General features: G+C 41.4%; 1 protein-coding gene across 1 annotated transcript in view; it reads left to right on the top strand.

The window, feature by feature from the left end:
* The first annotated feature begins 575 nt into the window (after window positions 1-575).
* LOC106568532 (asparagine--tRNA ligase, cytoplasmic) overlaps window positions 576-15937 on the top strand; it is a 36778-nt gene continuing 21416 nt past the window's right edge. Inside the window, exons 1-11 of the mRNA XM_014138958.3 lie at window positions 576-749; window positions 2258-2340; window positions 2445-2510; window positions 2626-2718; window positions 2932-3021; window positions 3151-3229; window positions 11892-11962; window positions 12150-12236; window positions 12453-12674; window positions 13800-13999; window positions 14314-14449. Of these exons, the coding sequence (XP_013994433.1) occupies window positions 716-749; window positions 2258-2340; window positions 2445-2510; window positions 2626-2718; window positions 2932-3021; window positions 3151-3229; window positions 11892-11962; window positions 12150-12236; window positions 12453-12674; window positions 13800-13999; window positions 14314-14449 (1161 nt within the window). The 5' untranslated portion in view covers window positions 576-715. The remainder of the gene's footprint in view (window positions 750-2257; window positions 2341-2444; window positions 2511-2625; window positions 2719-2931; window positions 3022-3150; window positions 3230-11891; window positions 11963-12149; window positions 12237-12452; window positions 12675-13799; window positions 14000-14313; window positions 14450-15937) is intronic.

Here is a 15937-nt window from a genome sequence, read left to right as displayed (position 1 = left end):
CCAACAGCGTTGTACTTCTTGACACAAACCGGTGCGCCTGGTACCTACTACCATACCCCGTTCAAAGACACAAAAATATTCTCCCTCTGAATGGCAAACATACAAAACATTTATTCAGATTTGCCCATCAGTAGCTCCGAGAACAACCCTTACGAAAAAATATTGCAGTCAGAGTGTTGTATAACTGCATTTCTGCAATTACTGCTTCTAAAATACAACAGTCGACAGCAGTTTTAAAACTGCAATCTTTTTTTTTTGTGTATGGGAAGTGTACCAAAGAACATTTATTTTTTATTTATTTTTTATTTAATGTATGGATATTAATGGGTTCAAATGGATTCTGCAACAATATATGCATGATGTAATGGATTTGAATTAAATATGCATGAATCATATATAGCCTCATGATCTCTTAGCTCCATATACATCTATCTGTCCAACAGCTCTATGGTCCAACATCACGCCAGAAATGGTCCTTTCATCATGTCAGGGCGTGACTACAATGACTGTCAGGAGCTGTGAACCAATCCGCGTTCAATTTACTGCGCGCTGTAACCAATCAACGTTCACGACCTTTTCGGAAGTCGTGTGCGCAGATAATCAATACGCGAGCACACAAACCAACGGGAGAAGCGAAGGCCGGTTCATTTCATTTGTATTATTATTAGCTAGCTAGTAATTCATTTAAAATATACAGATTTGATACAATTTCTACATGGATATGGCGGAGAAGGCAACGAAAACTGCAGGTAAACTCACTGGGTAACGTTATGTAACTAGGTACTATACAATGCTGAAATCATTTGTCAAGTGTTGCATCAGACCGGTGTTGCTAGTTAGCTTGCATACTTTGTATTTAATTTTTTTATTTAACCTTTATTTAACCTTTATTTAACTATGCAAGTCAGTTAAGATCAAATTCTTATTTTCCAATGACGGCCTACCCCCCCTGGCCAAACCCTCCCCTAACCCGGGCGACGCTGGGCCAAGTGTGCGCCGCCCAATGCGACTCACAATCACGGCCGGTTGTGATACAGCCCGGGATCGAATCAGGGTCTGTAGTGATGCCTCTAGCACTGAGATGCAGAGCCTTAGACCGCTGCGCCACTCGGGAGCCCACCGGTAGCACAACCGTATCTTGACTGTCTAGCTAGCTAAAACAAGCTAGTTAATCATACTACCCGTTTGTTTTAGTGCCCTTTTCATTTCTGTTATACCTGTACCTAGCTGAGGTTCTCAACTCCACAATATGTACATACAGTGCATTCGGAAAGTATTCAGACGCCTTGACTTTTCCCACATTTTGTTACGTTACAGCCTTATTCTAAAGTTGATTAAATATATTTTTCCCCCTCATCAATATATACACAATACCGCATAATGACAAAGCGAAAACAGGCTTTTAGAAGTTTAAGTATATCTCTGGAGAGATCAGAAAATAGCTGTGCAGGGACGCTCCCCATCCAACAGAGCTTAAGAGGATCTGCAGAGAAGAATGTGAGAAACTGCCCAAATACAGCTGTACCAAGCTTGTAGCATCATACCAAAGAAGACTGGAGGCTGTAATCGCTGCCAAAGGTGCTTCAACAAAGTACTGAGTAAAGGGTCTGAATACTTATGTAGATGTGATATTTCAGTTTTTTTATATTTTAATAAATGTGCAAACATTTCTAAAAAAAACAGTTTTTGCCTTGTCATTATGGGGTATTGTGATGTCATTATGGGGTATTGTGTGTTGATTGAGGAGGGAATGCAATTTACATTTACATTTACGTCATTTAGCAGACGCTCTTACCCAGAGCGACTTACAATTTGGAGCGACTTACAAATTGGTGCATTCACCTTATGATATCCAGTGGAACAACCACTTTACAATAGTACATCTATATCTTTTTGTTGGGGGGGGGGGTTAGAAGGATTGCTATATCCTATCCCAGGTATTCCTTAAAGAGGTGGGGTTTCAGGTGTCTCCGGAAGGTGGTGATTGACTCCGCTGTCCTGGCGTCGTGAGGGAGCTTGTTCCACCATTGGGGTGCCAGAGCAATACATTTTAGACTAGGGCTGTAACGTAACAAAATGTGGGAAAAGTCCAGGGGTCTGAATACTTTCCCAATGCACTGTGGATGAAATAGGCTACGCAGTGGGATGTCAAATATGGGATTTAGCATCGTGGGTGATAATTGAACACGTCAAGCTAGGTTGAGAGGAAATGACAGGCATGCAATATCAAGTATTACAGTGCTTTCACTTTTTCCAGGTGAACTGTATGTGTCTGACAAAGAAGGAAATGACCAGGATGGTGATGGGACAGAACAGAAGCCTTTCAAGACCTCATTGAGGGTAAGAGAAATCAGTGTTGTCTGTTTTTTTGTTTTTTCGTTATTACACCATTCAACAGAATCACAGTTAATAAGTCCTGTAACAACAGCTATGTGATTTCACAGGCATTGACATTTGCTGGAAAAGAACCATTCCCAACCATCTATGTGGACTCTCAGAAGGACGGAGAGGTACATAGTTACAACAAGCAATCCAAAAACAAGTCAAAACACAAAACCCAGCAAAATCTAAAGATGTTTTCATTTGGTTTCTACTTACTGATTTTTGTTTCTCCTATTAATCTAGCGTTGGGCAGTGATCTCCAAGACACAGAGGAAAAATGTGAAAAAGTTATTTGCTAGAGAGCAGATGAAGAGCGAGTCCAAAGACAAAAAGGAGGTACGTGGGGGAGGCGGAAATGGGGAAGTGTCGGGAAATGGCACCCTACCCCCCATATAGTGCGCTACCTCTGATCAAAAGTAGTGCACTATGTAGGGAATAGGATGCACCATTATAATTATACACACTATTGTCTTCGGCCATATGCTCACAGCTGGCAGTAGTGTATGTAAGCGGCAATTTATGTAAATTATTTTCAACTTTGTTTTGAAGGCAGAGGATTCTGAGAGACGAGAGAAGAATCTGGACGGAGCTAAGAAAATCACCATTGAGAATGACTCAAGCCTTCCAGAGCCCAAAACGGTCAGATCCACTATATTCTCTTTTAGTCGGCATCCTGTCAGAAACTCCTCATCTTTGGAAATGAGAGGATAATTTTTGTTTTCTATTGTGTTTTAAATATTGAAATTGAATCAACACTTTTCCCAAAAGGTTAAAATCTATCAGCTGGAGCCTCTCCGGGGGGAGAGAGTGAAGGTGTTCGGCTGGGTGCACCGAATGAGAAAACAAGGTGAGGATTGTAGAACGACAAGTCCATTATGAAGGAAGATGGAGGTAGTTTTAGCGCTAGCTTAGCGCAAAGAATGGAAGTCTCTGGGTACAACTAGCTACCCACCAAAAAATGTGTTCCGTTACCCAGGAAACAGAACTGAAAAATTTCTGCAACACTGTGTACAATAATGTTATGAACATGAATACTGTGTGATTCAAAACGTGTAAATGTTGCACGTAATTTAAAAAAAACAAATCTTTAATCTAAGTTATGATATTTAGCATCGAAATCACAGCGCATTTTTGGGTAATTTTCATAGCAACCTTGCTTACTTTTGTTGCACACTGGTCAGAACTATTTGTGTGTTCTGTGTTCGTCCTTGCATCAGCTCAAGCAACACATGTTACCTTCACTGATGAACCCCGAAACGAGGAAATAAGTATTAACCACATACAGTTAATATGAGACGTTCTGGCAGCTGGATTTCAGTGGAGGCTCCTCAGGAGGAAGGGGAGGACTATCATTTTGTGAATTTCATAATAATAATTTTAAAAATATTTTTTTTTTTATACTAAAATTACAAAACAATTATCCTTTTTATACTAAATATTTTCACATCACCAAATAATTGATTAAATCACACTGTTTTTCAATGAAGGTCTACAGTAGCCTCAACATCACTATGTAGGGTAGCACCATGGTGTAGCCGGAGGACAGCTAGCTTCCGTCCTCCTCTGGGTACATTGACTTAAATACAAAACCTAGGAGGTTCATGGTTCTCACCTCCTTCCATAGACTTACACAGTAATTATGACAACTTCCGGAGGACCACCTCCAACCTATCGGAAGATCTTGCAGCATTAAGTGACATATTGTCCACCCAATCAAAGGATTAGAGAATGAATCTAGTACTGAAAGCATAAGCTAGAGCTAGCACTACAGTGCAATAAATGTGGTGAGTAGTTTATTTTTTACCCCTTTTTCTCCCCAATATTGCGTGATATCCAATTGGTAGTTAGTCTTCTCCCATCGCTGCAACTCTCGTACGGACTCGGGAGAGGCGACGGTTGAGAGCCATGCGTCCTCCGAAACACGACCCTGCCAAGCCGCACTGCTTCTTGACACACTGCTCGCTTAACCCGGAAGCCAACCGCACCAATGTGTCGGAGGAAACACCATGCAACTGTCGTCTGAAGTCAGCGTGCATGCGCCCGGCCCACCACAAGGAATCGCTAGAGCGCAATGGGACAAGAACATCCCGGCCGGCCAAACCCTCCCCTAATCCGGACGACGCTGGGCCAATTGTTCGCTGCCTCATGGGTCGGCCGGCTGCAACACTGCCCAGGATCAAACCCAGGTCTGTAGTGTTGCCTCTAGTACCGCGATGCAGTGCTTTAGACTGCTGGGCCACTCGGGAGGCCATGGTCACGTGGAATTTGACTCATGGCGGTAATACGGTCACAGCAACAGCCCTAACGATATTATCAGTCCAATCAAAGCTACTGTAGATCTAACGTGATTTGACGTAATTTTATCTGTGACCAATGACCTTTGAGCCTTCTTGGATGGGCACTTCTAATGTAACTATGGCAGCACCCCATGGGCTTGAATTCTTTTAAGCTCTCCCCGTAGATTATGCGGTGACGTAGTGTCCCCTTGAGTGACAGAGCACTGAGCCAATCACGGCGCAACTAGAGAACATTACAACCTCTATGCTCTGTATTTTTCCCTGGCTTCCCCACCACCACAGAAAGCACTGAGCTAGGATGAAACACCTGCATTTTTAAGCTGCCTTACAAACAAGGTTGCTTTCTTGAGTATGCGGTTTTATTAACGGAATTATAAAAATGTTTTACATTGTTTGCAAACTGATATGTGACACGTATTAATGCCAAAATAACATGCAAAACAGGAAACAAAATGTAATTTTTTAAAAATATTTATTTTTAGCTAGACACAGAGATGCAAACTAGTTAACCTTTCGGCAAAATTTGCCGTTTTGAATCCAAAATAGGTAGACTACTTGATTCGTTTTTTTTGGGGGGGGGGAGTTTCTAATATCCGCGTTTGAGTCACTAATGGCTGTAAGCAAACCTGTGATACATGTTTGAAGCAATTATGTCTCTAGCCAAGGCCCGAGCCTGCGCTCAGCCAGTCATTCACCTGGCAGAATGCAGCAAGCGACTGAAGAGACAACCAACTTGCTAGTTTCAGCATCAGCGCGCGCTCTGGAAATCAGCGGAGAGTGGGAAGGCAGTTTGATTTGGTGATGAAGCGTGCTTCATGAGCTGTAACCGAAAAACTGGCATTTGGAAAGTTTGAGTTGAGGGAGTAAGTGTGGTGGAACAAGAATTGTTAATGTTAAGTGCTGTTATATTGCTACAGCTACTAATGCAATGCCCCTTAAAGTGTTGCTCTGTGCTACCCAGTGTGGTAGGGTTCCCTTCCCCATGGGCTAGGTCCGTCTTCTGTGTGCAGCTCTGCGGCCCATCCCGTGCCCCCTGCCCTCGTGCCTTGAATCTTGTGCACTTTCAGTGGTTACAGCTGGAGAACTACAAGGCAGTCCCATTGTGCTATCTCAGTGGATACAGCTGGAGAACTACAAGGCAGTCCCATTGTGCTATCTCAGTGGATACAGCTGGAGAACTACAAGGCAGTCCCATTGTGCTATCTCAGTGGATACAGCTGGAGAACTACAAGGCAGTCCCATTGTGCTATCTCAGTGGATACAGCTGGAGAACTACAAGGCAGTCCCATTGTGCTATCTCAGTGGATACAGCTGGAGAACTACAAGGCAGTCCTATTGTGCTATCTCAGTGGATACAGCTGGAGAACTACAAGGCAGTCCCATTGTGCTATCTCAGTGGATACAGCTGGAGAACTACAAGGCAGTCCCATTGTGCTATCTCAGTGGATACAGCTGGAGAACTACAAGGCAGTCCCATTGTGCTATCTCAGTGGATACAGCTGGAGAACTACAAGGCAGTCCCATTGTGCTATCTCAGTGGATACAGCTGGAGAACTACAAGGCAGTCCCATTGTGCGCCACTCAGGGTCCATAACCAATATGGCCAATATATATTCTCCTGCTAATACCAGGGTTAATAATATGTCTGTGAGAATATCCAAAGGGCTTTTAGATAATTGTAAATTAATAATCGCTTTGTTTAAAAACTAACAATATTTTGATGATTTTGTTTTCAAATAACGTAAAATGAGCGAGGGGGGGAAAAAGCCCTTCTTGAACACGGGGTGAGACATTGTTACTAATTTGTAAATAAAGCCAGTTTGTTATTTAGAATGATTTTATTTCTGTTTTTAGAGGGAGAGAAACCAAACACCTACAATCTCATAGGTCTCCCAGTCGAGGCCGGCACAGTATTGAACCAGCGTCTATAGTAACACAGCTTGCACTGCTATGCAGTGTCTTAGACCGTTGCGCCACTCAGGCGCTGTACAAGTCAAATGTATTTGTCACATACACGTGGTTAGCAGGTGTTAATGCAAGTGTAGCGAAATGCTTGTGCTTCTAGTTCCGACAGTGCAGTAATATCTAACAAGTAATATAACCTAACAATTTCACAACAACTACCTTATACACACAAGTATAAAGGAATGAATACGAATATGTACATAAAAATATATGGATGATTGATGGCCGAACGGCTTAGGCAAGATGCAGTAGATGGTATAGAGTACAGTATATACATATGAGATGAGTAAAGTGGCTAGTGATAGATTGATTACATCAATTTTTCCATTATTAAAGTGGCTTGAGTTGAGTCAGTATGTTGGCAGCAGCCACTCAATGTTAGTGATGGCTGTTTAACAGTCTGGTGGCCTTGAGATAGAAGCTGTTTTTCAGTCTCTCGGTCCCAGCTTTGATGCACCTATACTGACCTCGCCTTCTGGATGATAGCGGGGTGAACAGGCAGTGGCTGGTGGTTGTTGTCCTTGATGATCTTTTTGGCCTTTCTGTGACATCGGGTGGTGTAGGTGTCCTGGAGGGCAGGTAGTTTGCCCCCGGTGATGCGTTGTGCAGACCTCACTACCCTCTGGAGAGCCTTACGGTTATGGGCGGAGCAGCTGCCGTACCAGGCTGTGATACAGCCCGACAGGATGCTCTCGATTGTGCATCTGTAAAAGTTTGAGTGTTTTTGGTGACAAGCCGAATTTCTTCAGCCTCATTCAGCCTTCTTCACCACGCTGTCTGTGTGGGTGGACCATTTCAGTTTGTCCGTGATATGTACAGAGAGGACCTTAAAACTTTCCACCTCTCCCCTGCTGTCCTGTCGATGTGGATAGGGGGCTGCTCCCTCTGCTGTTTCCTCAAGTCCACGATCATCTCTTTTCTTTTGTTGACATTGAGTGAGAGGTTATTTTCCTGACACCACACTCCGAGGGCCTTCACCTCCTCCCTGTAGGCCGTCTCGTCGTTGTTGGTAATCAAGCCTACCACTGTAGTGTCATCTGCAAACTTGATGATTGAGTTGGAGGCGTGCATGGCCACGCAGTCATGGGTGAACAGGGAGTACAGGAGAGGGCTGAGAACGCACCCTTGTGGGGCCCCAGTGTTGAGGATCAGCGGGGTGGAGATGTTGTTTCCTACCCTCACCGGTCGGTGACGTGACCGGTCGGGAGTGGTCTACAGTACTACAGTAAGAGAAAAATAATCCTAACAAAATAAAATAATAAAAACCTTAGTGTAATAACAGTGTTAGTAAGTAATACTGAAGTCATGCACAATTATCAGTTTCTATTAAGGTTTATGTCGCCCATTCATTGTCAGTTAGAGACACAGTAGGACCCAGAAGCATAATCAGTGCTCTAACTCCCCCTTGTGGTGGTCTGGAGCAATGAAGTGGTGACGCAGGGTACCGTACTAAACCACAAATTACCTCTAAGTCCCGCAGCATCATCGCAAAACCTTTAGTGGAGCAACCACTATATAGTATTAACTGGTATTCGACTCCTTGCCGACCCTCAAGCTATAACGTTAGTTGCTCTCTGGACCCTGGCAATCTGTGTGAAATGTTAACTAGTTAGTTCATTAGCTAGCTAACTAGTTATCTATGAACTAATGTTTTCAATCTGTGTGAAATATTAACTAGTTAACTAGTTAGCTAGTTAATGAACTGATGTTTTCAATCTGTGTGAAATATTAACTAGTTAGCTAGTTAGCTAGTTAATGAACTAATGTTTTCCCTTTGTGGTTAATTTTCAAAATGAGAGAATTAAGTGAAAATGAGGAGTTGCTTGTTAAACAAGTGGATTCATGGATCAAGTGTAGCTGGAGCTGGTCTGGATGCCACTATAGAGGTGAAATGATCACTACACACTTTCCCTCTTTCTCACTTGTTCAGTACAGTGGATAAAAAGGGCAGGTGTACTCTCTGTCTGAAATAGATCAATTATGCCAACGAAGGGTATCATGCTCTGCTGGCACATTGTAGAACAGATGTCCACAGGCAGAAAGTGTAAAATGTAATAGCCTGCAGTGTAGAAGATATTGCTTTTGTTGTGTTGAACTTAACATACTGTGACTCTTGTGTGTGAGTTAGGGGGAATTATTAAATGTTTTACTCAGTGAACGGTATTTTTTCACACATGTAGCCTTGTGCACTTAATCGATGTCTACTATAGTGGTCACTATAATAGAATACTTGTTTGATTCATTCTATTTCTACTTTGAGATGTTTTTTTCCCCCCAAGTGCAATATTATAAAGGCTGTCGTGGTAACAAGCGTTCTATTATAAAGGCTGTCGTGGTAACAAGCGTTCTATTATAAAGGCTGTCGTGGTAACAAGCGTTCTATTATAAAGGCTGTCGTGGTAACAAGTGTTCTATTATACAGGCTGTCGTGGTAACAAGCGTTCTATTATAAAGGCTGTCGTGGTAACAAGTGTTCTATTATACAGGCTGTCGTGGTAACAAGCGTTCTATTATAAAGGCTGTCGTGGTAACAAGTGCAATATTATAAAGGCTGTCGTGGTAACAAGCGTTCTATTATAAAGGCTGTCGTGGTAACAAGTGTTCTATTATAAAGGCTGTCGTGGTAACAAGCGTTCTATTATAAAGGCTGTCGTGGTAACAAGCGTTCTATTATAAAGGCTGTCGTGGTAACAAGCGTTCTATTATAAAGGCTGTCGTGGTAACAAGTGTTCTATTATACAGGCTGTCGTGGTAACAAGCGTTCTATTATAAAGGCTGTCGTGGTAACAAGTGTTCTATTATACAGGCTGTCGTGGTAACAAGCGTTCTATTATAAAGGCTGTCGTGGTAACAAGTGCAATATTATAAAGGCTGTCGTGGTAACAAGCGTTCTATTATAAAGGCTGTCGTGGTAACAAGTGTTCTATTATAAAGGCTGTCGTGGTAACAAGCGTTCTATTATAAAGGCTGTCGTGGTAACAAGCGTTCTATTATAAAGGCTGTCGTGGTAACAAGCGTTCTATTATAAAGGCTGTCGTGGTAACAAGCGTTCTATTATAAAGGCTGTCGTGGTAACAAGCGTTCTATTATAAAGGCTGTCGTGGTAACAAGCGTTCTATTATAAAGGCCGTCGTGGTAACAAGCGTTCTATTGTAAAGGCCGTCGTGGTAACAAGCGTTCTATTGTAAAGGCCGTCGTGGTAACAAGCGTTCTATTGTAAAGGCCGTCGTGGTAACAAGCGTTCTATTGTAAAGGCCGTCGTGGTAACAAGCGTTCTATTGTAAAGGCCGTCGTGGTAACAAGCGTTCTATTGTAAAGGCCGTCGTGGTAACAAGCGTTCTATTGTAAAGGCCGTCGTGGTAACAAGCGTTCTATTGTAAAGGCCGTCGTGGTAACAAGCGTTCTATTGTAAAGGCCGTCGTGGTAACAAGCGTTCTATTGTAAAGGCCGTCGTGGTAACAAGCGTTCTATTGTAAAGGCCGTCGTGGTAACAAGCGTTCTATTGTAAAGGCCGTCGTGGTAACAAGCGTTCTATTGTAAAGGCCGTCGTGGTAACAAGCGTTCTATTGTAAAGGCCGTCGTGGTAACAAGCGTTCTATTGTAAAGGCCGTCGTGGTAACAAGCGTTCTATTGTAAAGGCCGTCGTGGTAACAAGCGTTCTATTGTAAAGGCCGTCGTGGTAACAAGCGTTCTATTGTAAAGGCCGTCGTGGTAACAAGCGTTCTATTGTAAAGGCCGTCGTGGTAACAAGCGTTCTATTGTAAAGGCCGTCGTGGTAACAAGCGTTCTATTGTAAAGGCCGTCGTGGTAACAAGCGTTCTATTGTAAAGGCCGTCGTGGTAACAAGCGTTCTATTGTAAAGGCTGTCGTGGTAACAAGCGTTCTATTGTAAAGGCTGTCGTGGTAACAAGCGTTCTATTGTAAAGGCCGTCGTGGTAACAAGCGTTCTATTGTAAAGGCCGTCGTGGTAACAAGCGTTCTATTGTAAAGGCCGTCGTGGTAACAAGCGTTCTATTGTAAAGGCCGTCGTGGTAACAAGCGTTCTATTGTAAAGGCCGTCGTGGTAACAAGCGTTCTATTGTAAAGGCCGTCGTGGTAACAAGCGTTCTATTGTAAAGGCCGTCGTGGTAACAAGCGTTCTATTGTAAAGGCCGTCGTGGTAACAAGCGTTCTATTGTAAAGGCCGTCGTGGTAACAAGCGTTCTATTGTAAAGGCTGTCGTGGTAACAAGCGTTCTGTTATAATGGATGTCGTGGTAACAAGCGTTCTGTTATAATGGCTGTCATGGCTAACTGCAATATTAGTGTATTGTTTTGTTTCTCTGGGCAACAAATAACATTTGATTGCTTTCCTTAAAATGTTTTGCTTTGAGTTTGGTTCACATGAACCACTTTTTATTTTACACAGAGAGACTGATCATGTAGATCATACTCTTTGTTGTTTAATTAGTACACAGTTAAAACCTACATTTCAAAAAATCACTAGAAATTAACATTTTTAAAGCTGATTTAAAAAATATCCTCCTAGCAGGGATTTTTTTTTTGCATGTTTCAGTGCAGAGAAAAAAAAGCCAATTTTAGGCCCTCACTAGTTTGCATCCTTGTATTTTTATTATATTCTTACTATAAAATGTGTGTTGACTGTGACTGTTAGTTGTTTTGCTCATTCAAAAACAATGATGTCGAACTCATACCTGTCATTTTATAATAGTTTTATTAATGTGCAACTTTTAACAGGTTTTGAACCACACAGTGTTCATATTCATAACATTCTATATGTGATGATTCAACATTTGAAGTTTTGTTTCCTGGGTCGCGGATAGCCTTTTCTGAAGCCTTTTTTTGGTGGGTGACCCTGGGACTTATATAAATAACATGGACGTCGTTTTCTATCAGAATATGCTCACGATTCTACTGCATCATACAGTCTAACCAACACCTTCTAGGTTCCTATTTATGTTGTATGATGCACTACAGACTTATTTAGGCCATTTTATATTTTAGTTTTTATTTATTTATTTTTTTAATCCTTTTTTCTTAGGGGGGTAGATCAGCTTTAATATTGCAGATTGTAGCTTCCATCAATGTAATTGTCTGCATCACTTCCAATCCCCCATATTTTTAAATTTTTTTTTTGCAAATATATTTTTGAGTTCTTTACATGAATGAATGAATGAATGAATGAATGAATGAATGAATGAATGAATGAAGAGAGAGGCTTAAAGCGTGTTTGCTTTTCTCTTGCTAGGAAAGAACCTGCTGTTCATCGTGCTGAGAGATGGAACTGGTTTCCTGCAGTGTGTTCTCAACGATAAATTGGTATTTGTAAAAAAAAAAAAATTGCTCTCTTTTAAAACTCAATTCTGTTTAAAAAAAAAAATAATAAAAAAAAATGACGACAAAAATTAATGATATACTTTTTTTTATGGCCCCATTTTTTTGTATTAATTTTTTTCCCTCTCTTATTAATTTGTAATATCCTTTTCGCCCTTTGTCACCGTTATAGTGTCAGTGCTACAATGCTTTGGTGCTGTCCACTGAAAGTACAGTGGCTCTGTATGGGACAGTGAAAGAAGTACCAGAAGGAAAACAGGTAAACATTCCTCCAATTAATATCCATTATTGTTTCAAGTTTAACATGCCCATATATGGTCAAGTTTCCCATATATGGTCAAGTTTTGTCCATGACTAGGCTTAAACTGTGTCCGGAGGGGAAAATCGGTCCCAAATTACTATAAAATTTTTAATGAATTATAATAACGGTGTCATGACTTGCCTGGATCTGTCCTCTCTTCTCCTCCTCCACTAGGCCCCTGGAGGTCATGAACTGACCTGTGACTTCTGGGAACTAGTGGGTCTGGCGCCGGCTGGAGGAGCTGACAACCTGCTGAACGAGGAGTCTGACGTGGACGTTCAGCTCAACAACAGACACATGATGATCCGTGGGGAGAACGTGTCCAAGATCCTCCGGGTCCGTTCCACTGTCACGCAGTGTTTCAGGGATCACTTCTTCGACCGCGGATACCATGAGGTACAGTTAAAAACTAGTACCCATCCACACAGATGCAACAGGATGGATATTCTATTTAACTTGTGGGTACATCACAATCTTTCCATGTTTCTCATCTCTTTTTATACTATATATATATATATATATATATAGTATAAAAATTTAAATCTATCACTGATCAGAAACATTTAGCATGCTACAATGTAGCCTAAATCACATATATATATATATATATATATATACTGTAATGTCCATCACCTGCTGTCTTTGGGTTCCTATTGCTATTGTTGATTTTATAGATTAGATTTGAATTGTGAATAATTCCATATTGTCATCCTTGTGCATGTTTACACATCTTTGTGACTTATTTAAAATGTCTTAAGGATCTCTACAGATCGGTGTCCCACCCTCGGGATGGTTGAGCTAACGTGCGCTAATTTGATTAGCATGACGTTGTAAGTAACAAGAACATTTCCCAGGACATAGACATATCTGATATGGGCAAAAAGCTTAAAATCTTGTTAAACTAACTGCACTGTCCAATTTACAGTAGCTATTATAGTGAAAACATACCATGCTATTGCTTGAGGAGAGTGCACAATTATGTACTTGAAAATGTACAGTTGAAGTCGGAAGTTTACATACACCATAGCCAAATACATGTAAACTCAGTTTTTCACAATTCCTGACATTTAATCTTAGTACAAATTCCCTGTCTTAGGTCAGTTAGGATCACCACTTTATTTTAAGAAGGTGAAATGTCAGAATAATAGTTGAGAGAATGATTTATTTCAGCTTTTATTTCTTTCATCACATTCCCACTGGGTCAGAAGTTTACATACACTCAATTAGTATTTGGTAGCATTGCCTTTAAATTGTTTAACTTGGGTTAAACATTTCGGGTAGCCTTCCACAAGCTTCCCACAATAAGTTGGGTAAATTTTGGCCCATTCCTCCTGACGGAGCTGGTTCAACTGAGTCAGGTTTGTAGGCCTCCTTACTCGCACACGCTTTTTCAGTTCTGCCCACAAATTTTCTATAGGATTGAGGTCATATAGGATTGATCTCTTTGTAAATGTAAAGCCATTCTAAAGCTATGTTTTTGTGTTTGTTTGTTTGTTTGTTTGTTTGTTTGTTTTCCCACAGATCACCCCACCCACCCTGGTGCAGACCCAGGTGGAGGGAGGTTCCACCCTGTTCAACCTGAACTACTTTGGGGAGGAGGCGTTCCTTACCCAGTCTTCTCAGCTCTACCTGGAGACCTGCATCCCTGCTCTGGGAGACACCTTCTGTATCGCTCAGTCCTACCGCGCAGAGCAGTCCCGTACCCGCAGGCACCTGTCTGAGTGAGTAGTAGTACTGGAGTGGAATGGAGGTATTCATTAGGGCACCCAATGTGCACTGTAGCATGGAGGGAATACCTGAACTTGTACAATAAGAAACATTCACTTTTTTTGTTTTCCGATGTAAAGCATTTTTTTTTTTTACGTTTTTTTTCATTGCGTTCGGTAATGAACGTGACCCAGAACAATGTATTATTTTATCTACAGCATTCTGATGGCAAAATACCTTCATTCTACAGTATATTCTCAGGAAATCCTCCTAGTTCTATTTGTTTACCATAGTACGACCCTATGTTCCTCCCTCCCTCCCTTTGTAGGTACACTCACATAGAGGCAGAGTGCCCCTTCATGACCTATGAGGACCTGCTGAGCAGGCTGGAGGATCTGGTGTGTGATGTGGTGGACAGAGTCCTGAAGTCTCCTGCTGCTTCTCTGCTCTACCAAGTCAACCCTGTACGTCTCATGGTTTATAAGGAGCTCTTTGCAGCTATTCTCTCTCACAAATGTTATATTTTGTCACATGCTTTGTAGACAACGGGTGTAGACTAACAGTGAAATACTTACGGGTCCTTTTTCAACAATGTAGAGTTAAAGATAAGATTAAATAATAACATAGAAATAGTGACACGAGGAATAAATACAGTGAATAACAATAGTGAGTAAAAATGAGATGACTATATATATATATACAGGAAGTAACAGTACCGAGTCGATGTGCAGGGGTACCAGGTAATTGTGGTAGATATGTACATAGGGGTAGATATGTACATATAGGTAGGGGTAGATATGTACATATAGGTAGGGGTAGATATGTACATGTAGGTAGGGGTAGATATGTACATGTAGGTAGGGGTAGATATGTACATATAGGCAGGGGTAAATATGTACATATAGGTAGGGGTAGATATGTACATAGGGGTAGATATGTACATATAGGTAGGGGTAGATATGTACATGTAGGTAGGGGTAGATGTGTACATATAGGTAGGGGTAGATATGTACATATAGGTAGGGGTAGATGTGTACATATAGGTAGGGGTAGATATGTACATGTAGGTAGGGGTAGATATGTACATATAGGTAGGGGTAGATATGTACATATAGGCAGGGGTAGATATGTCCATATAGGTAGGGGTAGATATGTACATATAGGTAGGGGTAGATAGGTACATATAGGCAGGGGTAGATAGGTACATATAGGTAGGGGTAGATATGTACATATAGGTAGGGGTAGATATGTACATATAGGTAGGGGTAGATAGGTACATATAGGCAGGGGTAGATAGGTACATATAGGCAGGGGTAAATATGTACATATAGGTAGGGGTAGATATGTCCATATAGGTAGGGGTAGATATGTACATATAGGCAGGGGTAGATAGGTACATATAGGCAGGGGTAGATAGGTACATATAGGTAGGGGTAGATATGTACATATGTAGGTAGGGGTAGATATGTACATATAGGTAGGGGTAAATATGTATATGTAGGTAGGGGTAGATATGTACATATGTAGGTAGGGGTAGATATGTACATATGTAGGTAGGGGTAGATATGTGTACATATAGGTAGGGGTAGATATGTACATATGTAGGTAGGGGTAGATATGTACATATAGGTAGGGGTAGATATGTGTACATATGTAGGTAGGGGTAGATATGTACATATAGGTAGGGGTAGATATGTGTACATATGTAGGTAGGGGTAGATATGTACATATAGGTAGGGGTAAATATGTATATGTAGGTAGGGGTAGATATGTACATATGTAGGTAGGGGTAGATATGTACATATGTAGGTAGGGGTAGATATGTACATATGTAGGTAGGGGTAGATATGTGTACATATAGGTAGGGGTAGATATGTACATATGTAGGTAGGGGTAGATATGTACATATAGGTAGGGGTAGATATGTGTACATATGTAGGTAGGGGTAGATA

This window comes from Salmo salar, chromosome 13 (assembly GCF_965601325.2).
Source record: "Salmo salar chromosome 13, fSalSal1, whole genome shotgun sequence".
NCBI lineage: Eukaryota > Metazoa > Chordata > Actinopteri > Salmoniformes > Salmonidae > Salmo > Salmo salar.
The sequence above is the reverse complement of the archived record's forward strand: the minus strand, read 5'-3'. Positions and strand labels throughout refer to the sequence as shown.